The sequence below is a fragment of the Pyrus communis genome, chromosome 8 (assembly GCF_041283825.1).
Source record: "Pyrus communis isolate YQ-2024b chromosome 8, ASM4128382v1, whole genome shotgun sequence".
Lineage (NCBI taxonomy): Eukaryota > Viridiplantae > Streptophyta > Magnoliopsida > Rosales > Rosaceae > Pyrus > Pyrus communis.
The window spans coordinates 22,814,208-22,841,110 of NC_142572.1; the positions used below are offsets into that span (position 1 = coordinate 22,814,208).

Consider the following 26,903-nt stretch of genomic DNA (forward strand, 5'->3'; position numbering starts at 1 on the left):
TGGAAATCGGAAATACAAACCAAAAAGGAAAACAATACTCAACCGGATAAAACGCTTAGATTCGTATATAGAACAGAATCATAGGACCGAAATCTCTACTATCCAACTACAATCTGGTAATCCAATGGTAAATGACGGACTACAAGACTTCTTTAAAATTAAAAATTAGAGATCTTAGGTTCAAAAACCGTTACTGAAGTGGAAGCCAGACTTGTGGTCAAATGAAGGCTGAAATGCTTGTCTTCCAACCGCTGAAAGAGGTGGGTAGTTTTCGCTTGCCACCCGTTGTTTTTTTTTTTTTTTTTTTCAATAAAAAAAATCCCTACTATCCTTACCTTAACAAACGGACAATGTTACGAGAAGACACAAACACCCCTGCTCATTTTCCCCAAACCATCACCTTACGTTGTCCAATTTCCAGGGGTACAACCGTCAAATCACTCACTTCCGTACCCTAATTCCCTCCCCTCGCCCAACTACCACTCGCGCCCTCTTTCTACATTGTCACTCTTTTGCCGCTAAAGTTTCCGTCAGCGATTTAGGGTTAGGGTTCGGGTTCCGATTTTCCCTCACTTTCTCGCGCCTTCTTTTTTTTTCTCGATTCGCGAGAGAGACTGAGAGAGATCCGTTAATCTGTTAGTCCGCCGACGCGAGCTACCTCCAATTGACGATGGGAGTTCCGGCGTTCTACCGGTGGTTGGCGGAGAAGTACCCGCTCGTGATCGTCGACGTGGTGGAAGAAGAGCCCGTCGTGATCGATGACGTATCGATTCCGGTGGACACCAGTAAACCAAATCCTAATGGGTTGGAATACGACAATCTGTATCTCGACATGAACGGGATTATTCACCCCTGTTTCCACCCAGAAGATAGGGTAACGATTCGATTTAATTTCTTTACAATGTGATTACGAATTGCAAATTTTATAATGTGTAAAGATTTTACCCCTTTTATTGTTATCAAAATTTTGCCTTTGTAGCTGTAAATTTGTTTACGTGGCTTAATTTTGTTACCTGAATGATGCAGCCTTCTCCCTCGACCTTCGACGAGGTATTCCAGTGCATGTTTGATTACATTGACAGACTGTTTGTGATGGTTCGGCCTCGAAAGCTATTGTACATGGCGATTGGTGAGTGTTGGAATTGGAACTGATGTTATGTTTTATAGAAAAGTAGAAATAAATGCAATATCATATGAAATTTGCGTAATGCTAATAGTTGGAAATTGTTGATAGATGGTGTTGCCCCCAGGGCAAAAATGAATCAACAGCGGTCTCGGCGATTTAGAGCTGCGAAAGATGCAGCAGACTCGGTACGTCATTCTGTGGATTCTAGGTGGGTCCTCCATGTGTTTGCACGTGAAGGGCTTTTTTTTTTTCTTCGGTTAATTTCTGATTCTTTATGAAATAAAGTTCATCAATTGCAGAGAACTGGTATGTTTATATATCCTCTGTAGCTGAATCAGAGTGGTGTTTATATTTAGGAGTTAACAAGTGATGTTGACAGAAAATTATCTCGAATATCCCCGTTAGTGCAAACATCAATTCTTATTATATGCACATTGTTATTTTTACTAGTCATTGTTTGGGTTATGCAAGTGATGCAGTTCGTGTAATTTTTGTTATGAATCCTGATAATCCAACACAACCTTAATGGAGTTGTGGAATGTGTATTTGCAATAAGAATTTTTTTTTTTGTTGGGGGGAGGGGTGGGGGTCATAAATCAATCTTCAATCTCGTATTAAGGAAATTGAAGGAACATAGCTTCTCATGTCTCTTCCACTTCCCTGGCATTTGTGTATACTCATTGTTCCATACTGCTATACAGCCTTCATTGGCAGGGGGAAGTAGATAGGAGAAACGAAGCCAAGTCTTTACATTTAATGATTCTTGGTTTCTCTTTTATAGGCAGCTGAAGAAGAAAGGCTGCGTGAGGAGTTTGAAATGGAGGGGAGAAAGCTTCCTCCCAAACAAGACTCACAAGTTGTTGATTCCAATGTCATCACTCCTGGAACTGAATTTATGGCTGTTCTGTCAGTAGCATTGCAGTATTACATCCATCTCAGATTAAACAATGACCCAGGATGGAAAAATGTTAAGGTATTTTCTATGCTTTGTTCCCTTGGCTTCCTGAAGTTGTATTGTGTTTTTTTTTTTTTTTTTTTTTTTTGCAGTTAATAACTAGGACCTAATTTTATTGCTCTATCAATGCTGATGAATATTCTTTTTTTACCAAATTTTTTTAATATGTTGTTTTGGCAGGTTATTCTTTCTGATGCAAATGTTCCAGGTGAAGGCGAACACAAAATTATGTCCTATATTCGTCTTCAAAGAAATCTTCCTGGTTATGATCCAAATACACGCCATTGTCTGTATGGTTTGGTATGTTTCTTCCTTCATTACATGCATCTTTTCATACCCCTAATTCATTCATCCATTGCTTTATAAATGCCCCGGGTTATTCTGGTAATTTTCTTCTTGTAGTCTGTTAATGTGTGGTCAATTACAGGATGCTGATTTGATTATGCTTGCTTTGGCTACCCATGAGGTTCATTTTTCAATTCTTCGAGAGGTATGTATTTATGATTTTGCAATTTTTCATTTTAAAAATCAATTCAACTTTGTTTTTCTGTATGATTGGCATCTTCATTAGTTTCAATTCTCCTACAGTGTGTTTCATGATTTCCACCTTCATTCCAACTTATAGTTGTAATTTGGCTATGCAACATTCCAGGTTGTATTCACACCCGGACAGCAAGACAAATGCTTCATATGTGGTCAGGTGGGTCATTTAGCAGCAAATTGTGAAGGTAAGGCGAAACGGAAGGCTGGAGAGTTTGATGAGAAAGCTGATGGTGAGACTGTGCCCAAGAAGCCTTACCAGGTTAGTTTTTGCAATATATTGATTGAAGACCTACTGATAAAACTTAAAAGGAATGGTTGCGAATTTTGTTTGTATTCATTTTAAAGCCATTGCGAATGGGGGATTTCATTGAATAGAACTAATGGAATAACTTTATTCCTATTTTTGAAATACCATGTGACAATTATATATTGAATTTTTTTATCTCTTTGCTCTCTGCTTTGGCAGTTTCTTAACATCTGGACTCTTAGAGAATATTTGGAGTATGAGATGCGAATTCCCAACACCCCATTCGAGATTGATTTTGAGTGCATTGTGGATGATTTCATATTCATGTGCTTCTTTGTTGGTAACGATTTCTTGCCACACATGCCCACGCTGGAGATCCGTGAGGTATGTAATTTTTATAAAGTTTGAAAAATAGACATAATAGAAATTTATTTTCCAGTCTCATGTTTTAACAGAAATATATTAGCTTCTTTATGTTGTTTGTTTGATAAGACAATAGGAGGGCTAAAAAAATAAAAATGAAAATAGGAGGGCTTGAAAGAGTAATAATTTCCTGTTACAACTTATAACATTCTCATTGGTGATTGTTCAGGGTGCGATCAATTTGCTTTTGGCTGTATACAAGAAGGAATTTAAGGCATTGGGTGGATATCTGACTGATGGAAGCAAGGTAGTTAATTGACTAGTAGGTTATTTTTAAGCCAATGAATTACATTTGGCTTAAGCATTTTTTTCATAATGTTCTTCTTTACCTACCTTTTTTTTCAGCCGAATTTGAGTCGGGTAGAGCATTTCATTCAAGCAGTTGGATCTTATGAAGATAAAATATTTCAGAAAAGAGCTCGATTGCATCAGGTTTGTTCTTTATTAAATTATTAGCCCCTTGGGCAGATAAAATCTATCTGCTCAAAGAAAAGGTCTCTGTTGCAGTAGATAGAGGGTTTTTGTGCTAGGTCTGGGATGTGGCCTTTTGAGCAGACGCCCCCTTCCAAATCTGTGGATGTTTACCTGTTATTGTGCTTCTGTGAATTGCTTGATGGGTGGACTAATAGATGTTATATTGGTGATTAGAATGCTTTATGTTATAACAAAAAATTTCCACCTCTACTCAGCGTCAGGCAGACAGAATAAAGCGTGATAAAAGGCAATTAAGAAGAGGAGATGATGCGGCGCCTCAAGTGCAACCAGATTCTTTGGTGCCAGTTTCTCGGTTTCAGGGATCTCGTCTTGCTTCGGGCCATACAGCTTCACCTTATCAACAGTCTGGAAAATCTAATGATCAAGGAAATCCTCGAAAGGTTGCACGTTTGTCTTCAGGGACGTCAACTGTTGGTGCTGCTATTGTTGAAGCTGAGGACAGTCTTGAACTAGATGTATGTTTTTTAGCTCAAGAAATCACTCAAATGTTAAACAATTTTGGTCTGTTCTTTATATCAACTTTTCTGCATGCTGATTCGTGACACTGACTGTAATTTTGAATCTCTATTGTACCATCTTGTAATAATACAAACAGGGTTAGGTGTCTAATGAGTTCCGCTTGTTATATATTATTAACTATGTGGTTGTTAAGCTGTCACTGTTTTTTTTTCTTCTAGGAACATGGAAACAAAGAAGACTTGAAAGCAAAGCTGAAGGAGATTCTTCGTGAGAAATCTGATGCTTTTAACTCTGGAAATCCCGACGTAGACAAGGTTCAGTTACTTACTGTACATATATTTGATATTTTGACATCGGCGTTTGCAAGGCCTATGTTTAAAGCATTTGTAAGCTTTTTTGAAATTTGATAATTTGTATTGTCTGATTGTATCTTGGAAGTTGGAACCATAGAAACATGAGTATTTGCAATTATCATGCATTCCCAATGAAAGTGACCTTTCACAACATTGTTCTGTTTTGTTTTATGGCAGTTATGAATGCTAAATGTTAAACTGTTGTCTAGTTTATGCATATAGCTGTTGCTGCATTGCTCTGTTTACCTTATTATATTTGTTATGCTATAGCTGAGAAGCTTGAATTTTTTTTTGCTGGTTGCATTGTTAATGTGATTCTTTTTGTCTTGTATCATTAGGTTAAATTGGGAGAACCTGGATGGAAAGATAGGTATTACGAAGAAAAGTTTTCTGCAAACACTCCTGAAGAACGTGATGCAATTCGAAAAGATGTTGTACGTATATGAGTTCTGGTGCTGCTGATTTCAAATGTTTATTTGTGTACCCGTTAGTTTTTCTCATATTTGTGTGTTTGGGTAGGTTTTGCGGTACACTGAGGGTCTATGTTGGGTGATGCACTATTATTATGAAGGTGTTTGCTCGTGGCAGTGGTGAGTAGTTTTGATCCACCTTCCTCCACTACATGATGAAGGGCATTCCCCTTCCTTTTGCTTTTGTAGCATTTTGTGGTGACTGGAATTATTAATTGTATTTGGATGGGGGTTTTTAGTCTTGTATAAGGAGCAGGATTGGATTAGGAACATTTTCCATTTTTATTTTTAGCATATCATACAAAAATGCGTTTGCATATCAGAATAATGCCATATAGATGGGATTTTGTTGCAACATTTTCTGTAAAAACTGCATTAATGATCTTATTAATCTATGTTAATCATGCCATTGATTGCCATTTTTTCAGGTTTTACCCCTATCACTATGCACCCTTTGCTTCTGATCTGAAAGACCTTGGTCAGCTAAATATAAGTTTCGACTTGGGCTCTCCTTTTAAACCGTTCAATCAGCTATTGGGGGTTTTTCCTGCTGCAAGGTTTGCTTTTAATTTATTCCTTTTATTAGTAAAGTATCCATTAAGTAAGGCACTAATGATAATTCGTTTGCAGCTCCCATGCTCTTCCTGAGCAGTACAGGAAGTTGATGACTGATCCAAATTCACCTATCATTGACTTTTACCCTATTGGTATGTTTTCTTGCCTAATATTTGGCGGTTTTAGTTTTCCTTTTTTTTTTCAACTTGCTCACTGACATTCTTCTCTGAACCTTTATTTGCTATCAGACTTTGAAGTGGATATGAATGGGAAGCGGTACGCATGGCAGGTAGGTTTCTTTCTAGTACAGATTGTAACTATATTTTGCTTTTGCGCATGGTCATGATGATACGGTGTATATTGGACAACTATCGAGCAGAGTTTGACATCATTTTGCTTTTCTGAAGGGTATTGCAAAGTTGCCTTTTATTGATGAAGTCCGCCTTCTAGCTGAGGTTGAAAAACTCGAACATACATTGACGGTAGGGTATTTATTTTGTTTGATTTACTTTGCACTACTGATTTTGGTATTCTATGTTGTCTAATTCAACTTTTGCTTTTCGATTGTAGGAGGAGGAGACCCGGAGAAACAGTGTGATGTTTGAGATGCTTTTTGTTACATCGTCTCATCCTCTATCTGTATGCATATATTCTCTGGACAATCGATGTAAACAGTTGACAGACAAAGAGCGAGTTGAAGTCAAGGAGCAGATTGATCCCAAGTACAGGTTTGTTCTCAGTACATTTACTGTGCTTCAGAGCAGCAACCAGATTTCTAATTTGAATTTTACGTTGTACCGTTTCTATTTTCCATTTGAGCCAGTTTTGATAGGTTAATTCTTTTAATTGGGAAAACCTTGTGCTATAGATCATATGGTATGTGTTCCATATTGGTGGCATAAGGCATATGCGAATTGATTTATTATATATTTTTCTTGGGAATCATGCTCTAGTTTGGCACTTTTCAATCAATTATTTCTATTGTTTTCTGAACTAAGAAAATCCTTTTTTTTTTTTATCCAATTGTTCATTCCTGGGAAGAGGAAGAGCTGAATGAAACCAAAGTTTCATGTTCAGTTTTGAATTAGAGACGTTAAAAATGATGAATCAACTTCGACTCCAGTGGCAAATTTTTGGCTCTAGATGGAAATGTTTGCTACATGAATATAAAGCCATATTTCTGTTTACATTTTTTTTTTTATTGATCGTGTATTTATGACGACCCCACTTAGTGGGATAAGGCTCTATTGTTGTTGATCATGTATTTATGAATTGTTTGAGGTTATTTTCTGATTTTATTTAGGGATGCATGCAGTGAGGGGATGAACGGTTATCTGTCTCCATGTACTGGTGAGCCTTGCCCTCCGGTTTTCCGGTCTCCTGTTGACAGCATGGAGGATATTATGGACAACCAAGTAATGTATGTATTTCAACTTTGAAATTCATTTGCTATAAAATATACTGAGAGAGAGAGAGAGAGAGAGAGAAACACTATTTTATTGATGGGTAATCTTTACACGTAGGTGTGGTGTTAGGTAATTTAATTGGATGTAAATAGAAGTGGCCTTTGTTAATAAAAAATGGCTTCATTAATGGATTTGTTCTATATATAGAAGTGATCGTGCATTTCTGAACTGTAATTCCCTCCCTTTGATGTTCAGATGTGCGATATACAGACTACCGGATGTACATAAGCATATAACTCGACCTCCGGCAGGTGTTATATTCCCGAAGAAGGTATATAGTCCACATTGATCTTAAGCTTTTATTTTCCAATTAGATTGTTTGTTGTATGGGTGTTATGCATATGCATTGTGAGTGTTGCTTTATGTGTTCTCCTTTGAACTTTATGACTTTTCCGTTACCTTTAATTTTCGGTAATAAAAAAATTATTTTGTTTGCCTGTGCTGCTTTCTGGGTTTCTCATTTAAGCGTTTCAGGTAATAAAAAATTAACTTGTCCGTTACCTCTAATTTTGGGTAATAAAAAGTTATATTGTATACGCCTTAGCACGTCAGTAATGGAGAAGTTCTATGTAGTCCACTAGTTTGACGCTTGTCATTATGTTGACATCAAATTGTTTTCAGACTGTTACAGTGGGGGATGTGAAGCCTTTACCTCCGTTATGGCATGAAGAAACTGGGCGAAAGCCATGGCATGAAAATTCTGCGCGGACGCCATATGAAAACTCCCAGTAGGTCCTTTCAACAAATCCATTTTGATAAATATGCAGTGCCCCTTGTCCTCCACGGTAATTTACTCTCTTCTGATTGTATTTTTTACAATTTTGGATTTTGCTTTCAGTTCCAGGCAGAACCCTGCAGGAGCTATTTCTGGAATACAGCTCGGGGCAGCGGCACATCGCCTTGTTGTTAATAGCTTACAGGCTAAAACGGATTCCAATGGGTATGGCAATCACATGCATTCCCATCGACCATCTTATGCCGAGCCTCAGTATTATCCACCGCATCCTTCCTATGCAAATAACGGAAGCTATGATCGGGGACACAGTAGAATGCCACCACCTAGGGCAATCCACCATCCTCAACATCAACCCCGAGCTTCGAATATTAGTACATTCCCAAGTCACAGTGACCGTGGGTATAATGTAGCGCATTCTTCAACGGCTGTCCACTTTCAGAACAGGCCTCACACTCAGCACCATGAAAGGAATTCTGGGCATGTATACTACGAATCAGGAAATCACCAGAACGGTGGGCCAATCTATCCTCAGAGACCTATTTTACAGACTCCGCCGGGAGTCGGCGGTGGTTCTTATCCAGGTGGCTATAACAACTATCAGAGTTACCAACCATCTGCAGCGTCTGGCCATCATGGTTATGATGACTGGGTTACACCGGTCGGCCATAACCCGGGCAGAGGATATGGCCGCCCTCAGCAATCCGGAAACCAATTCTCTGGATTGGACAGGAGAGGAAATAGGAGGCCACCTGCACCCCAGTATGGTTATGGCCACAAGTAGAACGATCTTCTGCTTGTGATGAAATTGTTGTACTATATTTAGGCCTCAGAACGGCGAAAATGGTAGCTGAAGTTATCTTCCGATTTGATTTGTGTTTCTGTTACACAATACCCGCCGCCGCAGTAGGCGTTTCAACGGCAGCAAAGTATCCATTTTTTCCAATTGTAATTTAGATAAAACATTCTCGTCAGTGTAGCGTTTATTTTATTTAAGTTTTTCATTCATTTTTTGGAAATTAGAATTAATGACTTATTTGTTTACGTGGTCAAGAACCAAGACTTATTTGACCAAGAAATAAGATGTCAGCTCTATTGCTATAAATCTCCGTATGGCCCATTTAAAAATCTAATTGGGCCTGAAAAGGAATGGTTCTGTTTCCTAGATGATTGGGCCGTAGTACGAACAAAATCCTAATTGGGCCTCTTAAAATGTTGGCGAAGGATGGGGCGCGGCTCTTAACAAGAAACGGATGGGCCGCGTAAGAAGGCCTTCTTTGCCCTCTCACACCCGTGTATTGTCCTTTTACCGTTTTACCAGTGAGGTTTAGACAATTAATCAAATAGTGCTTCAATTGCTAAGGGGGTATTGTAAGATGATGTTATGAAAATGTAATATAAACCATTCTCATCTCACAAAGGGTAAAATCTTGTGTCCTGACGCTATATAGGGGAATATACAGGGGGTGGAACTAACAAAAATTAGTTTCGTAACCTAGTAAATGGTAGAATTAACATTTTTGGAAAACATTTACACGATTAATTATAAGCCAAAATTCGATTCAGTCTTGTCTCACCCCATGTTTCTTGAATTAATTTTGGACATTCCAAATATTTTTGACACATAAAAGTACATTTGGGGGAGCCTGTATTAGTTTATATTCTTTTTTCTATTTTTCAACTTTAAAGGTCAATAAAAATAATTTTGAGACCTAGTAAATGGTAGAATCACATCCAAAGGTTTTGCAACATTTTTCTTAAGCTCTCACGCAAAATATTTCTTAAAAATAAAATTTTTAATTTTTCAACAAAAACTGTGAGTTATAACCCATGATTTCCGATCGATTTGATTTTTTTTTTTTTTTTTACAAGAGTCAGTAGAGTCATTCCCATCGCACCATATGTTTTCTAAAATTAAATTAGGACATTCCGAAGATTTTCAAAAAAATAAATATATCTGAGGACCCCTCTATTGGTTTATATTAATTTTTTTATTTTTCAATATTAAAAATTAATAAAAAATAGTTTCAAAACCTAATACATTGTAGGATCACATCCAACAGTCTTGCAATATTTTCCTTTGCCCCAACACAAAATATTTCCTAAGACTAAAAATTTCAAATTTTTTAGCACAAAATGAGGGTTGTAAACCCACGTTTTTAAATTGATTTTGAAAATTTCAAGATTCATTATATGCCCAAATTTGAGTCATTCTCACCGTACCACAAGTTTCCTAAAAGTAACTTAGAATATTCCGAAGATTTCGACACATAAAAATATATTTATGGGCCCCTTTATTAATTTATATTGAATTTTCAACTTTAAATGTTGGATCACTTCCTATGGTCTTGCACCATTTTCTTTAACTCTGACACAAAATGTATAATAAAACGAATTTTTTTGAATTAAAAACTATGACTTGTAACACACAATTTCTAATCAATTTTGAGAATTTTTATAAGATTCATTCGAATCACTCTAATCGCACCACATGATTTCTAAGACTAGTTTAGGACATTCTGAAGATTTTTTACACATAAAAATCAATTTGGGGAGCCATATTAGCTTATATTATTATTTTTTTATTTTTCAACTTTAAAAATAAATATATAATCGTTTTGGGAGCTAAATGATAGGATCGCATCTAGGGATCTTGCAACATTTTCTTTTGCTCTCATGCAAATATATAAATAAAACTAAAAAATTTTAATTTTCCATAAAAGCTGAATTATAGCACACGATTTCCAATCAATTTCGAGGATTTTACAAGATTCATTATAAGTTAAAATTCAAGTCATCCTAGCTACACCACATGATTCCTAAATTTAATTTGGAACATGCCGAATCTTTTTCATGTACATGAAACAAAATGTTACTGGCCTCTTGGAAGGAGTCTTAAATTTTATCGAGCCTCATTTGTGTTTAATGGATAATTTTTATTTATTTTAAAAGATAAATAGGAAATACTAATAAGGCCTGACAACGATTATCAACGTTTCAAAAATCTTCGAAATTCAACATAAACTTTAAGAAGCTTAGGGCGTGACGAAACCGTAATGAATATTTTTTAAAATAAAAATAAAATTGGCAATCGTTGTCACATCCTAGTCCCGGCTCCGCCGTAGCACGATATTATCCGTTTTGGGCTCCGGCCACGCCCTTACGGTTTTGTTTATGCGAACTCACACGAGAACTTCCCAGTAGGTCACCCATCCTAGGATTGCTCTTACCCGAACTCGTTTAACTTCGGAGTTTCGATGAAATATGAAACTAGTGAGTTCCCAAAATACCTCGTGCTATAAGGAGGTGGGCATGTACATATAAGACACATCACCCATTTCCGTTGGTCGATGTGGGATGTTACAATCGTTGTCAGGCCTTACTGGTAATTATTTATTTATTTTTTAATAAAATTAAACAAATCCATTAAACACTAATGAGGCTCGATAAAATTTAAAACTCCTTCCAAATAGACAGTAACATTTTGTTACATGTACATGTAAAAGATCTTGTGAAACTCCAAACCTTAAAAAAAAAAAAAAAAAGTTATATACTTTCGAAAATGTATTAAATATATTCAGCATGGGACTGCAACATAAAGCTAGTTAGATGTCATCTTCAATGTATACATGATTTTCATTGCCACGTAGTTAGTCACACAAGTCCAGGAAACTTTATAGACTCAAAAAGTTCATAGATATCCAAAAGTAGATTCCAAATACATGCATGAACGAGTCATCCTTTCTTTTATGTGAGAGAGAGAGAGAGAGAGAGAGAGAGAGGTTTCTAGTTCTCACACCGTGCAAGATCGATCAGTCCTCCTATTGGAGGTGTGTTCTCTTCTAAACGATACTTTCAAAAGATAATGAATATCCTAAATCATTTTAAATTAGTATTAGTGAGTTTTTCAACCTGTTTGTTCCTCTCTCACCGTGCAAGATCGATCAGTCCTCCTATTGGAGGTGTGTTCTCTTCTAAACCATACTTTCAAAAGATAATGAATATCCTAAATCATTTTAAATTAGTATTAGTGAGTTTTTCAACCTGTTTGTTAGTCAAGAACAAAACCCCACTTTATGGAAAAAAAAATAGAGTAAAAAAATAAAAAATAAAATAAAATCAAACTTCACTCGTTTAATCAATTAATGATTTTCAGTTAGGTACATATAAACAATGGTTTTTGATGGGTTTGATTGGAGAACCAAGGACCCTTTTACACATTTTAATTAATTAGAAAGGAATTTAGATATGTTTTAATACATGCAACAAAACACTAGGCTACGAACCAGATTAGATGTGTTTGTGGGAAACCTCTAATAGTTGGATTACAAGAGACTGGAGTGTATTTCCGCAGAAGATATATTCATATTTGTATGCCTTTCTTTCTTTTTTCTTAATCAAACATAATAATATTTATATTTCAGAAAGCAAAAGCGTTTATAAGTTTTATTTTTCTGTGGTCAAACGGAAAATCAAAGGGTTCAAAACTATGTATTTTCTGTGGAGGCTGGAGATCATACGTTTGTATATATCCATCCTATAGGCTATATGAAAAGAGATAGCACTAATATATCATGATCCACATGAATATATATATATATATATATATATATATATATATATATATATATATATATATATATATATATATAGACACACACACACACACACATAATGCAGGGCCGGCCCTACATTTCTCTGACCCCCAACCCTTTTTACATTGACATGTATAAAAAAAAATTGCTAAATACATGAAAAAGTCAATTTATACACCAAATATCATTAAAAATTAATATGAAAAATTAAATATTACATGTCTTGCGTTTTTAGACGCAAATGTACTTACTAAGTTTAGATAATCTAATTTTTCAACTAATTCAAACCGAAAGAGGAGTCCCTACCCGGTATGCCAAATTCTATCAATTTTTTTTTTGGAACAAGCAATATTATCTATGCTAAGGGGGAAGGAGTGGGCTTAGCCTCACAATATGCTAACAATAATTTGGTTCAATGTTACTTATTACGTTCAATAAATGAATGAATGGTTGGATTGTAGAGCTGCATCTTATAGCAGGAAAATACAAAGTAAAGAGGAGAGTAATTTTTGTATACATGTAAAACTGTAGTTACATGGGGGTAGGGGAAAAAGTAAAAATAAATCTTATGGAAAATTATATTATTGCCTATGAATTTATTTTTTGATATTTTATTAAACTTGAATTGTAAAATTTTATATATACACATATTTAAAAAAAAAAAATTGGGAGCCCTTTCGAATTGGGACCCTAAACTGGCGCTACTTCGGCTACCCTTAGGGCTACAGGGGTATAATGCTTTCTTTCCCTCAGTTGTAATTTGTCCTTTGCTTTCGAGATTAAACAGTAATAACCTTAAACACAAGCTTTCGCGATCTGAGTTGCCAGCTAGGGTGTACTTTTATGTTTTAAAATCATGCTTTAACAAGCTATCTGAGTTTTTTTTTTTTTTAAGTCGAAACAAGCTATCTGAGTTGAGAGCTAGGGTTTAAAAACGAGTTTTCGGCGCTGGTTACTTGCATGACGTATTTTTAAGAAAACTGTACCAAAATGTTCATGCAGATGCAGTCTGCTATGTACCCTGATTACATCATGCATGCATGCATTGTTTTCGTTTAAATGATATTTATACGTATTCATTTAAACTAAGAAAATGCTAGGAAGATCATCTAATCTAATAAGAAGTTAACATTGAGATTAAAAAGAAAAAAAGAAATTACAAAATTGAAAATAAACCTATCGGCCTAGCCATCCCATGGTCATCCGCCTTCCTCATCCCTCTGTTAGTGGCGTCGGCCCTTCTCTCTCTCTCTCTCTCTCTCTCTCTCTCTCTCTCTCTCTCTCTAGAGTAGAAGCCTCCGATCTGACACAATCTCATATTAATTCCTCATGATATTAGGGTTTCTATTGAATCTACAAAATCATTGGCCAATTTCAGTATTTAAATTGAAAACCAAATATCTAACGCGAGAATAGCAAAAGAAAGTGAAAAAAGAAGAATACAGAGAAAAAGGTGGTCACCGTTGACGCCGTCGACGGTGGGCGTGGGGTGGATGGCTGACGGTACGGTGGGGATGGGGATGAGAAGTAGAAGAAGAAAGAGCTTCAAATTATTATTTTTTAGAATAAACTCTGTCAATATAAAATAAAATGTTCACTCATTAAATTTAATGACCTGACATGTATATGTTATTTGCCACATCAGATAATATAAAAGATGGCTCAATTTAGATAGTCTTCCCAACATTACTCTTTAAACTATAGGTAAAGAGATTCAAACTTGGGTCTCAAGAAGAGAAAATTGTTCTAGCAACTTTGCTAAAGCCAAATACGCTAGTTATTAATTAAGTAATATTACATCCAATTAAAAATTTAGAATTTCAATCAGAACACGCACAAATGGTTATTCTTATGCTGTAAGTTTAACTCTCTCAATCACTAATTCATCTGTTGACCATAATGATTAACCACCAAGAAACAAGATTAAGCAGTAATCTCTTGAGGAAGAAGTAAAAGGGAATGGAATCAATAGAAAGTCGTAGCCATTTGCCAGTGTCGGTTAATAATTAAAAACGAAGGAACAAAGGAGCCATTCACGGCCCAGAAGTTTAGGAAACTAATTCTCTCTCTTTTGCTCCAAAGACTTGAACATCCAGAACCAAAAACCAAATTGTAAACAAGAGAATACAGATTTATATGCTTTGAAACTTCATGAACAAAAACAAAAAGATGAAAGGAAAAGTTACCCTGGAACATTCTAATTAAAAAGAAAAGAAAAGAAAAGAAAAGAAAAGAGAGGAATGACCGTCATTCTTCAGGGCACTTCGGACTTTGAATGGAAGAGAATATTCTCCATCCAAATCCTTTGAATTAACTGGACCAGAGTTCCATTGTTCACGGTGTTCTTTTGAATTTTGCATGGGAAAATGTCAAGGAATTTAGGGTAAGGTCGCTTTATTTAACCAGAGTTCCATGGTTTACGTACGTTTATTTCAACCTGCAGCTTTCTCTAGAAAAAAATTTTCTGGTAAAATTCAATAATGGAATAATTTCGGAGAAGGAAAAAGAGATCCCGTGTTCATACAGGCAAGGAAACAATCAACTGATCGTAGAATCCGTAAAAAAAGCACATCCTAAGTAAGATTAGGAATTTTTTTGAACCAACTATATATATGACTACTTAAACAGGATATAAACGTGATTAAATTATGAAAATATTAACCTTTCTGGTATTAATAATAGGCCGACTAGAGATCTTTATATATATTTCTGCAGTTATGTTTTCAAACAGAATACTATATATATGTATGTGTGTGTGGTGATAGGAAAGATCTTGGAAGATATACTTAATTTGAATATATAGGTTATCTTTCGTGTAATTAAAGTATAGTTTAACAATATATAGATCTATCAATATATATATGGATTTTTTTGAAGAAGAGTGATATATTTCATTCATTGATAAAAGACAATTATAAATATATATATCATGAAGAACTCTGTCCAAAAGCGTCCTTGCAAACTAGATCTAAAAATATTACAATAAAGCATCACTAATTACAAAATAATGAGTAGACTTCAAGCACTCGTCCGAGCTCATTGGTAACTGCACGATTACTCGGATCAATAAAACTGCTGAAATCCGTATTATAGGGAAACCATAAATTGGGATAGGGAGTACGATGTCCATGGGTTGATTGCATCACCTAATCACCACCCTGATTCCAAAACACCAAGCAGATTCACCAAATCAAACAGCTCCACCGTTCACACATAGATCCAAATTAAAGAGGGTAGCACACCAAAACGAAGCAATCAAATTAACAAACTCTCCTACCAACATAAATTAAACCAAACTCCAAGACAATTCTTGAAAATTATTAAATATGGATTAATATATTATAGAATTGAAAATTAATTAGTAGCTAGCAAGGTGTATTGTATTCTGCCACCTTATTTAGTTTGCAAGTTTAAGAATCTTCAAGAGAGAGCAACATTGCACGATAGACCATCTGGCCAGGCTACTAATTATACCATTTGTATTAATTTTAAATTTGATGATAATTAACAAATGGATATATCATAATAAGTAATTAAGTCACATCTCTTATACTCTTAGAATTTTCCAAGCATATTGCATGTCCTCGTGACTATAGACTACACGCTAGTTGATGCATTGCTGAAGTGTCCCATTACTAATCTCAGGTTTACAGTTGAAGTATTGCCAAGTGGAATTAATTATTGATTTGTTTAAGAATAACCAGCATTATATATTAAAATAAATCGACATGCACTTTATTTTCAGTGTAGACAAAGCTTAAGCCAAAGAAACTGATTAATTAGAAACAATTAGTCAAGGACCAGTACGTACGTGCCTATCTCATCATCCCAATTAACTGGAATGCAGCTGTTAAAAAATTCAAATTTATACTCACAAAAAAAAAAAAAAAAAAAAAATACAAATTTATATCAATTAATTATGATAATTAACTTAGTTATATCCAAATCATTATATTAATACCTAATAACTGGGGAAGTCATCACCAGATATCAACTAAGATTTCTTTCTTATAAAATTGTTGAAACTTAAAGGGTTGGAACTTCTCTTCTTTAGTCTTCCAGCCCTTTCTGAATATATATATTTTTTTTGTTGGTCACAACTCCAGTTCTTTCTTATTCGAAAATACTCCACAGATTAGAATCTAATGGCTAATTTTTTTTTCCTTTTTGTTATCTTTTTCAAATCCTGATCGAGTAATACTTTCGGATTTTTATTGACTTTTATAAACTCTTTCAAATCTTCATAGAATTGATCACCCCTAGATTTTATATATGAATTCTTATTAACTTTTATAAACCTTTTTGAATTTTTATTAACTTTTATGAACGTTTTTTTTATCTTTTAAATGAGTATCTCTAGATTTTTACAGTTTCGTTAAAATCCCAGATTTTCAAAACGAATTTTTTTATAAATTCATTCAATCCGACATTAAAAAAAAGTATGCGAACAATAAAAGAAAATGAGATGTGTGTACAGCACACACCTTTAATTTTTAATATTTTGCCGGTATAAATAAAGAACCAATACCACCAATTTCATTCCCTCAACTCTTGTCATTGGCTTTCATAGCGATTGCTTGACTGTTGAACACAACAAATACCTTCACGTTAATCCCTTCTCTCTCTCTCTCTCTCTCTCTCTCTCTCTCTCTCTCTCTCTCTCTCTACATTTCTCGATTGCAAAAACCCAATTGGATTCAGGCGTTTAATTTCCTGTGATGGAAAATCAGCAGCAGCTTGCAAAGGAATCGAGATTCAGGCGTATCTGCGTTTTCTGTGGCAGCAGTGCTGGCAAGAACCCGAGCTACCAGCTTGCTGCCGTTCAACTCGGCAAAGAATTGGTAACTCTTATTTTTCATAGCTCTCTTCACTCCTAAAGTTCATAGCATTTGTTTTTACCCTTTAAATGTTTGAAGAATCGAAACTCTTGTGTCATTCTACAAAATCAATCGAATTTTGAGGTACCATTTTCTTGGTAAGTCTTTAGTGAATTCATTTGGATTAGAGGTATTTGGGATTCGGAGCCATTTCTTAGAACGATATGCCACTACAACGATATTCGATGTTAATCACTTATTACTATTCATTTTTTTTACATATGTAATGGACTTAAAATATCGTTACGACTATGGCGTAAATGATGAGTGTTTGAACTTTACATAATTATATGATTAGATGAGATGTTTGAAGGAGGCACGTCAGTTGTAATATAAAAAGAGGACATCTTTTTGCAGGTTGAAAGACACATTGACTTGGTTTATGGAGGAGGAAGTATTGGGTTAATGGGTCAGATCTCCCAAGTTGTCAATGATGGTGGCCGCCACGTGTTGGGGTAAAACCATTTTATCTCTAATTTTACAGTTAATTGTAAATTAAAAAAAAATCAACAATGCACTTGTTGTATTGTCTTTTTCTATATTTTTTTTATTCCTCTGATCTTAATTTGTATTTTGCTTTATTAATTTGCAGAGTAATTCCCACTACCCTCATGCCAATAGAGGTATTTAATTTCTTAATTATGTATTTATTTTAAATCCTTTAATTACTGTTAAGTGAAGATATTAAAATAAATAATTATTTTATAATCTTAGATCACAGGAGAGCCAGTGGGAGAAATAAGAGTTGTATCAAGCATGCACCAACGCAAAGCGGAAATGGCTCGCCAAGCTGATGCATTCATTGCCTTGCCAGGTACCAAATTCTGCCTTGTGACAGTGTCTCAAATTAAGCACACACTAATTTCTTAAATCAATTACGCACTTTGTTTACCTATTTCACGTGATAGTGTCACAGTGCATTCGATCAAGCACTTCCGAAATAAACCATCCGTATGTTAATGTTGATTACAGGTGGCTATGGGACCTTGGAAGAACTGTTGGAAATGATCACTTGGGCACAGTTAGGAATCCATGATAAGCCGGTAATTAGTAATTCAGCTTTGGTCCTTGTAAATTAAATAGGACTAATTAAAATTAGAGGTTGATTAGTTAACAAAGTTAATTATTTTGGATGACGCAGGTGGGGTTGTTAAATGTGGATGGATACTACAACTCACTGCTATCGTTCGTGGACAAGGCAGTGGACGAAGGTTTCATTGACCCTGCAGCTCGCCACATTATTGTCTCTGCCGAAACTCCCTGCGAACTCATGTGCAAACTAGAGGTACATTTTTGTAATTGTCAAAACTAAAAGATTCCTTCCTCTTTAAAATTTACGAACATTCATTGTTGACACATATTTGACTGTTAAATTTGATTCAACGGCTTAAAACTAAATGCCCCGAAAGACGGTTTGGTTTTGATCCAACAGTCAAGTATGTTGCCATTGAGTACGTGTAGGTACAGGTACTTGAGAAAGAAGTGCTAAATGATGAGAACTCATGAGATCTGAGCCGTCCATTTTGATGACCTGATGCTGATAGGGGTTTTGATGTTGATTGACCAAACCTGCAGGAATATGCTCCAAAGCATTCTGGGCTGAGTTGGGAGATGGAGCAACAACTGGAATACAAGGCAAAGTCAGACATTGCACGTTGACCAGAACAAGATCTATCATGTCGTCGTGGAGGATTAATGACCGTTAGATTAATTCACCGATTTGTTTTCTGAAAAATACACAGAACTATGTAAAAGCAGTCAACCATTGGTAGATGACAGCTCCAATTGAAAAGTGCCAACAACACAGTTGTTTTATATAGCTGTGGATCATGCTTTTTGGATTTCTTCTTTTTATATAAATTTTTTGAGAATTATTTATTATTTATGCTAATTAGAATCTGAACTGGATCACAATACCCGTGATTTGATCACGAATTCTTCATGTCAGCGATTCATGATGTTTGTATATTCTATCGATTCAGTTCGTATATAGTTTCAAAAAATGGATTGGCTGTTGCAAGTTGTTTTTATGAAAGAAAGGAGTGTCGAGAGGAACATTATGCAAAGATTATCAAGAAAAAGGAGACATAAAGTTTGCGTTTTGTGTCGCTTATTCATTTGTTGTAATATTACGTGAATACGATACAATTGAAATGTCACAAATTTGATGTTTAGTTGTAGTAAATGGAAGAAAGGAGGTTAAAAGCAGATTCGAAACACGAGTGAAAGGCTCAAGATGAAAATCAATTTATGTGTTGGAATGGAAGTAGATTAGTAATACTATGTAGTGATATTTCTCGAACCTAATGAGATGAAATATATTTTTATCATCAATTCAGCACGTGATTATACTCTTATTAGAGGATTGGTTCACTTTTTAAATGCATGACAAACATTAATTGGCCGAACAACACTAGAGAGAATCGTACATAAACTTAGAATTTTTTTTAGCATTGGATTGAATGTTTATCTAAATTCACTATTTGGTCCTCATTACATTGAATTGAACCAATGCTATTTATATTTTCTTACTTTTTATTTAGAGTATTGCTATTTACATATTTTTTTTTTTTACCTTTTAAATATTTTTAAAATTTTTTGCTTCGGATCAAATGAACAGAAAAAAAAATCAAATAACAAAAATTAATGAAAAAATTATAAAAGTAAAAATGAATGTAAATAACACCATTTTTCATTTTATTATTTGAGCGAGTGGTTTGAAGAGTGGACTAGGCCTCTAGAGATTATTTTTGGGTGGTGGCTTGGTTAGTGACAGGGCTAGGTTGTTCATCACGCAAAGTAGCGGACATGACACCTGTCATTGACCCTACCAATTACACACTGCCTAGAGTGCGAAAGCTATGGTGGAAAATTAAGTGGCCCTCTCTTTTCTTGGTGCGTTGTTGTTGTTGATGAGGTGAGAAACTAGGGATTATGTACCTATGATAACACAAGTTGGTATGGCATCTCGACAAGCGAGAAGAACTTCATTACTTTATAAGAGTTTACGTGGATATTGCATCTTATTCGACTTGAAAAGAAAGAATAGCCTATCATTAAGGATCCCATCACTTACGAGAGAAAACATGTGGGTGTTACATCTTGTTAAATTTAAAAGCGAGAACTTTCATTCAACAAGAATTTTATTACGTGTGAGATAAAGAAACATTACATCTTTTAACAGTATGTCAGTGGCGTGAGATACTGTTACAATGCTTTATGAACAAAGTAAAAAAGCAGTTGATTGAGACCCAAAAGAGAGAAGTAGGAGTACGGAACTTCCTTTGAGTTTCGATGGTTGTTGAAGTTGCACGACCACTTTGTGTGGTTGATTCCATATATGGATAGACATCAATTGGTGGTGTCATGTGAATCTATAAATCCTGTAGAACAACGCAATTCCTTTCTATTGTGGATAATGTACGACGGCATTAGTCAGTAGTTGTCGCTCTCAACTTTAACCTTTTTCTTGGAGCGAAAACTAGGAAATCCAAATCATGTCTCACTTCCCATGCGAAACATGAACAATTACATGCACTAATGTTGAAAGACAACCACGTCATTATTTTAACTCAAAACTTTAAGGAATCCACATAATATAAGTGATGTGTTAGTCCTATTCAAGATGATCGTTTGTATAGCCTTTTCGAGCAGTAATTTTTTACGTTCTCGTTCTTTTCTTTACACTATTTGTTATAAATAAACAAAAGTTAGAGAGATAATCTTTATAAGGACATGAGCGAAGTAGGTGCAAAATATCGCACTATGACTTTAGTAGCTATAACACAGCAAGGATGATAGATAAAGAGAGGGAGAGATACTGATATTATTGGATACTGTTATTATTTCTCTTGCTTTCTTTCATAGTGCATTTGATAACAGACGGAGTGCTCTATTTATAGAGTAACTCTCGTAACTACAACCATCAAAATATAATGATGATACTTTTGAAAGTATCAAACACTATTACTCACTATTACTAAGTCTTTGGGCATTCGTTTATTTATTTATTCAATTTAAGGGTAGAAAACGAGATTCTTAAAAAATAAAAAAATAAAAAAAACCTAGAAAACGAGTGTAGAGGAGAAAACTTGAATTTTCAAGGCATTCCACAAAGTTGAACCACAAGAGCCCTAAACTTTACGCAACAATAGATCAATTGGCTAGAACAGTGTACCACACAAATTCGAATCTTCTCCCTCCTAAATTAGGGTAGATATTAGTCCTCTCTGGATCTATGTCTGGAAGCGACAGACCAGAGAATTCGAACAATTCAAGAGAGTGAGAAAAAGATCCAGATTGTTCAAGGGCTTGGTTTTGTATGAGGTGGGCCAATAAGATGGGCTGCTAATAGCTGCAAGATTTAAATTGAGTAATCCAAATTCTCTGGTCCATTGGCTCCGAACACAAGATCCAGTGAGGGATCTGAATTCTGAATGACCCAAATAATTGGAAAGCAAATACGTACTACTGCATTACATCACTAAATTGTGTATAGAAACAGTCCCCAGGGCATGCATACAAACAGGTACAGAGCAATATATATAATACAAACAAATGTAATCAGTTATCTAGGACTCTCTAGGTGAAGGATTTAACTGCTGAAGAGGTTGTCACCAAACTTGACAGAAGGCCAACAATGACCGCACTGTTGTATGTGCTCGGCTCCGCTTGCTTCGAGTTGTTCCGGGCATCAATGTATGTTTCGTTTAGGAATGGCCCGCCAACAAGTGCTCCAACGGCTATGTTAGGGTTGGGGTCAGTTGAGTCAAGGTACTTGAATCCATCTTTGCAGCCAGTCTTCTGATTAGCCGGGATAGAAGCTCCTCTGTGGTGTACGTATTTGGGATATTTATCCCCGTACCCGACAAGATAGCTCATTTTCATAGGATTGTCGCCCAAGACATAATCCGCCTATAAAATTCGAAACACATTAGGAAGGAATACACGTTTATGAAGGGTTACGGCTGTTTGTTGCTAACACCTGTGCATATATGCAAAATGTACTTGAGACACAACAGAAAGCATACCTGAGATCTAACAAATTTCCGAATATCTGATGGCTTATAGGTATCTCCATCGCACTCTAGTTTTGTGGAGCGAGATGTAAGCATGTAGTCACTGTAAAGAGCAGCTAGGAAAGCAGCAGCAACCGGCTGCTGCAGAGCATTCCATTCACTGACCCAGATCAGACCATCTGCAATGTGGACACCATGATGGTAAGCGAAGGAGAATGAGAGATACGGGAAAAAAAACTGAATAAATCAACTCAAACCGAACTACGAGCATATGCAAACCAGCCTAGGAGATTTGAGTGTGGTGCATAAAGCTAGAAGGATACAAAGCAAAATAACATTTCCAACTGTGGACACATACTTGATAGCTTGGAAATATCAGAAACCGTATGCATTTTGGTGTTTAAAGCTTTACGTTTGCCTAGTACAAATATCACTATCTTCTACATAATAGGAAGCAATTGTGTTGATCCTCCCTAGTTGTTTTGAAGTGCAAATCAGTTGTTATGAATGGTGGAGGAGTTTGTCTACAACAGAGGCTGTTAGATTGGTGAGTGTTTATAATATTATCAGTAACATCTAGATTAATTGCTGCGTTAGAATGTAGAATAAGCGTTGATATAGTTCTGCAGAACTAATCTCGAGGCAGGGTAGCAGGAGCAATGATTTTGATTTAACTTGAAGAAGAAAAGATATGCATGATAATCCATGTAATATGACATTAGTGAAGAAGATTACTGTCTGTTCTGCTTTTCGTGGCTGTTGGCGAGCTTGGCAGGAAGCCACATATAACAGCCTCAGCTGTTTTCCTGTACTTTTGAAGGCCAGAATTGTCTGAGGTGTCCTTCCCACCAAAGAAGGTCAACCTGGAAAGCAAAACCTGCATGAAAATGGCCAAGTTATTGAAAAGACTGAAAGACGAAGTTTAATCAAGTATAATGGTAACTTATCTTGCAAATGGAAGTCCCACAAATATAGCTATAATAATCCAGGAAGAGTAACACATTGTTAAATCATATGTTTCCCCGGTGAGTTGCATTTTACCGTGGCATTTGACAGATTAAAACACAGCAGGAAAAACAAAGAAAGGATTGTTCTCAACATACCTGGGTTCCTGCAAGCTTGTTATCCCAACTGAACCATGTTGGTTTACCAAATTGAGCAAACTCATCTCCATTCTCCCCTGTGACGTAATCAAGGTATTCCTTATCCCCAGTTGCATGGTAAAGCCAGGCTGCTGCCCACAAAAGCTCATCTCCATATCCCGTTGAATTGTAAAATTGCTGGACCTCAGGGATGCTTTCACTGTAAGAGCCTCTGTTTTTGTCAGCAAAAGTAAATAACTGCTTGGCGTGCTTGAGAAGCGTATCTGAATATGTGGCATCACTTTTCTTGAAGACCAGAGATGCCGAAGCCATAGCTGCTGCAGTTTCAGCTGCAACATCCGTTCCTGGAGCGGATGTGTTGACCTGTGTGACTGGCCTACTCTCGGTCATGTCTTCCGGCCTATACCAACATGCATGGTCCTTTTTAGGGTCACCTACCTGCCCCAGAATATGAATTGACAAGTAAGTAACACTTCATAAGCATTGCAATTTGCATGTAATAAAAATGGTTCATCATTACAGCACCTATTATCCCACACAGTGCTCTAGAAGAATCACTACGCGATTGTAGAATTAAACACTAACATTCGTAACAACGTTTAGCGCATATTCAAACCAATTACCCTCCTGAAAATCAACTGTTAGCCAAGAAATCAGTATCAAAATACAATGCTGATATATATGAACCTGAACGTAGAGCACATTGTCCTTGGGATGAGCATTGACAAGGAAGTCAGTGATCCACTTGAGAGATGCTTGAGCAGTTTGTAACTGATTCACCGCATCCATCTGATCACCATACTCAAGAATCGTCCACGACAACACTGTGGCAGTATACGCCATTGGAAAACCAAACTTCATCTGATCCCCAGCATCATACATTCCCTTGGACAAATCCAACTTCACATCGCTTCCATCTTTCAGACCCGAATCCCCTCTCCACGATATCTTGTTATCGACCAACTGACCAGCTACACATGACAATCACCCACAAAATAAAAAACAAATTACAGATCAAACACTTCACAACACTTAGCAAACTGGGTTTTGGGTAATACGAATCATGTGAATCACCTGACTAGTTACTAAGTAAATTAATACATCGAGAACTCCCAAATTCGCAATGGAAAAGATGAAGAACAAAGATCGAACCCTTATATCAATTTTGGAAAGATCAAACATTTATACCAATTTAGAAAAGATCAAAGATCTATACCAATTTAGCATCTGGGTTTTAGGTAAACTATTAATGTGAATCCTGTGAGCACTTTACTAAGGAAATTAATGCATCAAAGATTCGCAACAAAGACGAAGAAGAACAAAGCAAAGATCAAACATTTATACCAATTGAGCAACAGGATAGTTACTTGGGAAATTATACACTTAAAATCCGCAATGTAAAGCAAGAAAAACAGCAAAACAAAGATCAAACACTTGCAATTTTTAGTAATTGGGGCATTGGGTAATGCTAACAATGTTAATCAACTGAGAATTTAGCAAAGAACTTGAACACATTGCAAATGTAGAGAGAGAGAGAGAGAGAGGGTACATTTCTGGACGTCGAAGAATTGGACGGCGAGTTTGAGAGCGTCGGAGTATTTCTGGGTAATGGCGCCGGGAGGCCCGGGAACCGCCCCGTCGTCGCCGCCGGAGTTTTTCTTTACTTTCTTGACGACGGCAAGAACGACGGCGCCGACGACGAGGCCGAAGATCGCGAGCACCAGCAGCCACGCCCACCAACCCTTGCACCTAGATTTAGCTCCCATTTTTCAGGACCAACCAAAACCACAAGAGGCAGGCAAAAAGTAGTCCAAGTAGAGATCTGTCTTAGCACATTGTGACAAGACAAACAAACATTAATCGAGGTTTTGGAGGAGATTAAGCGACGATTGGTGCTCCCTCTCGGATCCGAACTCAGATGTTTGTTTTTTATGTTTGTCGTTGGACACGATCTACTGCACCGACAACCGTGACGAGGTTAATTTCGCGGCCTTTGCTTTTATTTTGCCTTTTTATATTAGCATTCAGTAAAATATTAAATGCACTCCACATTAAAATTTAATATTAAATAATTTATTTATCCTATTATGCAGTGGTAATTTTGATCTTATTAAGTTTATAAAAAGAAAAAATTATTTACACTCCAAATCACTTTTAACGTATTATTTATCTTTTTCAACTATCAAAACCTCTTCGACCTTCTATTGTTGAACAAAATCCTAATCAATGAAACTACAAACATGTTGATTGAGAAAAATTATTTTTGAGAACAAAACATAAAATCGATGTTTCGGAAGCTTCACATGAGGTAAGACTTCATATTTTTTATTGTTTTAGTGATTTTAACGACATTGATAATTATTTAATCTTGTTTTTGATGTGTTATTCAAGCTTCTATGTTCGTATTTATCTTTTAGGGATCACAAGGATTGCATGAATAATTAAACACCTAAAATTACCACTAAATATTAAAAACAAACGACATAGGTTTTAATGGTGGAAATTAAAAACAACCCACATATACTTTAAATCTCAAGCGGCATTTTTTATCAAAATTCCAATTGGCATTTTTTGTCCAAATTAAAAGCTTTATAAGATTTGAGAAATGTGGGATGTATAGAAAATATGAGGTGCATGTAGAAAATGTAAGATGTATATTAAAAATGTGGGGTGTGAGAGTATTATGAGTAAGCATGTGAAGTGTATTACGATAATTTTTAATTGAAAAAATAAATATGAGATGTATTAAGTACGTAATGTTAATTGATTAATTTGTAAGATGTTAATATAATAAGCCCTTATTTTTATTTTTTATTTTCGTTTATTGGAGTTTGGTACGTTGGTTCGCTGGTTGGGCTAATCATTGTCAAAAGACGGAACTAGCCCTCGTGCGGGTAGGCAAAACGAACGGGCAGATCTGCAGTAGGACGATGTCAGAGATGACACAGAGTTGTTTTGGCCGTTGGATATTTGGGACGGAAAGATGATATTAACCGTTCAACTGACCACCGACAGGAAGGTAAAAGAAATTGACCGTGGATCTTAAAACCCTGGTCGTTGCTTGTGGATGGTAAAACGAATTGAAAGTGGGCCAATTTCTGGTGTGGAATGTGCAGCTGACAATCCAGCTTCGGTTAGAGCGTTGTGTCTGAATAAAATATGGTCATCCGTACTTCCATAAAGGGATATGCTAGCGACAAAAAGAGAGATTCCGCCGTGAGTCGCGTATTTTAGGTGCGGAAGATTTGATCTCCCAATTACGTAGCTTTTCAAATTCTTGTTAAATTTTATATGGGTCTCACATCTAAAACAAAACAAAAAAAATAAAAATGTTCAGTAATCATGTATTTGAAATGTAAGACCGTTGTCAAAGAAAATGTCAAATTATAATAGGCAAATTGTAATTAATTAGCTGATGTGAGAATCTGAAGTTTTATATCAAATTTTGTATTTTTCCAACCGAATTGTCAAAAGTTATTTTTCTT

The 26,903-nt window shown here is 35.8% G+C and overlaps 3 protein-coding genes across 5 annotated transcripts; 2 read left to right on the top strand and 1 right to left on the bottom strand.

Annotated features, from left to right (window-relative positions):
* The first annotated feature begins 421 nt into the window (after positions 1-421).
* LOC137717601 (5'-3' exoribonuclease 3) lies at positions 422-8,930 on the top strand. 2 transcript variants are annotated; one of them, XM_068457015.2, is made up of 23 exons: positions 422-874; positions 1,027-1,129; positions 1,235-1,311; positions 1,908-2,099; positions 2,262-2,381; positions 2,509-2,571; positions 2,734-2,883; positions 3,091-3,255; positions 3,464-3,541; positions 3,640-3,726; positions 3,984-4,244; positions 4,467-4,562; positions 4,940-5,035; positions 5,121-5,191; positions 5,500-5,628; positions 5,702-5,778; positions 5,875-5,915; positions 6,034-6,108; positions 6,197-6,354; positions 6,942-7,046; positions 7,288-7,363; positions 7,714-7,820; positions 7,931-8,930. In XM_068457015.2, exons 1-23 carry the CDS (start codon positions 671-673, stop codon positions 8,607-8,609), a joined length of 3,210 nt encoding a protein of 1,069 aa, XP_068313116.2. In that variant the 5' UTR covers positions 422-670; the 3' UTR covers positions 8,610-8,930. The 2 variants fall into 2 exon arrangements, with proteins under 2 accessions (XP_068313116.2, XP_068313115.2); XM_068457014.2 differs by having other exon boundaries at positions 486-874; positions 6,930-7,046.
* Positions 8,931-16,386: 7,456 nt separating this feature from the next.
* On the top strand, positions 16,387-19,178 carry LOC137717600 (cytokinin riboside 5'-monophosphate phosphoribohydrolase LOG3). 2 transcript variants are annotated; one of them, XM_068457012.2, is made up of 7 exons: positions 16,387-17,261; positions 17,655-17,752; positions 17,890-17,920; positions 18,012-18,111; positions 18,270-18,340; positions 18,439-18,582; positions 18,873-19,178. In XM_068457012.2, exons 1-7 carry the CDS (start codon positions 17,139-17,141, stop codon positions 18,954-18,956), a joined length of 651 nt encoding a protein of 216 aa, XP_068313113.2. In that variant the 5' UTR covers positions 16,387-17,138; the 3' UTR covers positions 18,957-19,178. The 2 variants fall into 2 exon arrangements, 1 of the variants encoding a protein (XP_068313113.2); XR_015965771.1 differs by having other exon boundaries at positions 16,993-17,261; positions 18,439-18,764.
* Positions 19,179-21,746: 2,568 nt separating this feature from the next.
* LOC137717599 (endoglucanase 10) lies at positions 21,747-25,437 on the bottom strand. The gene is made up of 6 exons (XM_068457011.2): positions 24,968-25,437; positions 24,106-24,389; positions 23,419-23,856; positions 23,051-23,192; positions 22,328-22,494; positions 21,747-22,211 (listed from the first exon to the last, which is right to left on the bottom strand). The coding sequence occupies exons 1-6, from the start codon at positions 25,182-25,184 to the stop codon at positions 21,879-21,881; spliced, it is 1,581 nt and encodes a 526-aa protein (XP_068313112.2). The 5' UTR covers positions 25,185-25,437; the 3' UTR covers positions 21,747-21,878.
* Between the last annotated feature and the right edge of the window lie 1,466 nt (positions 25,438-26,903).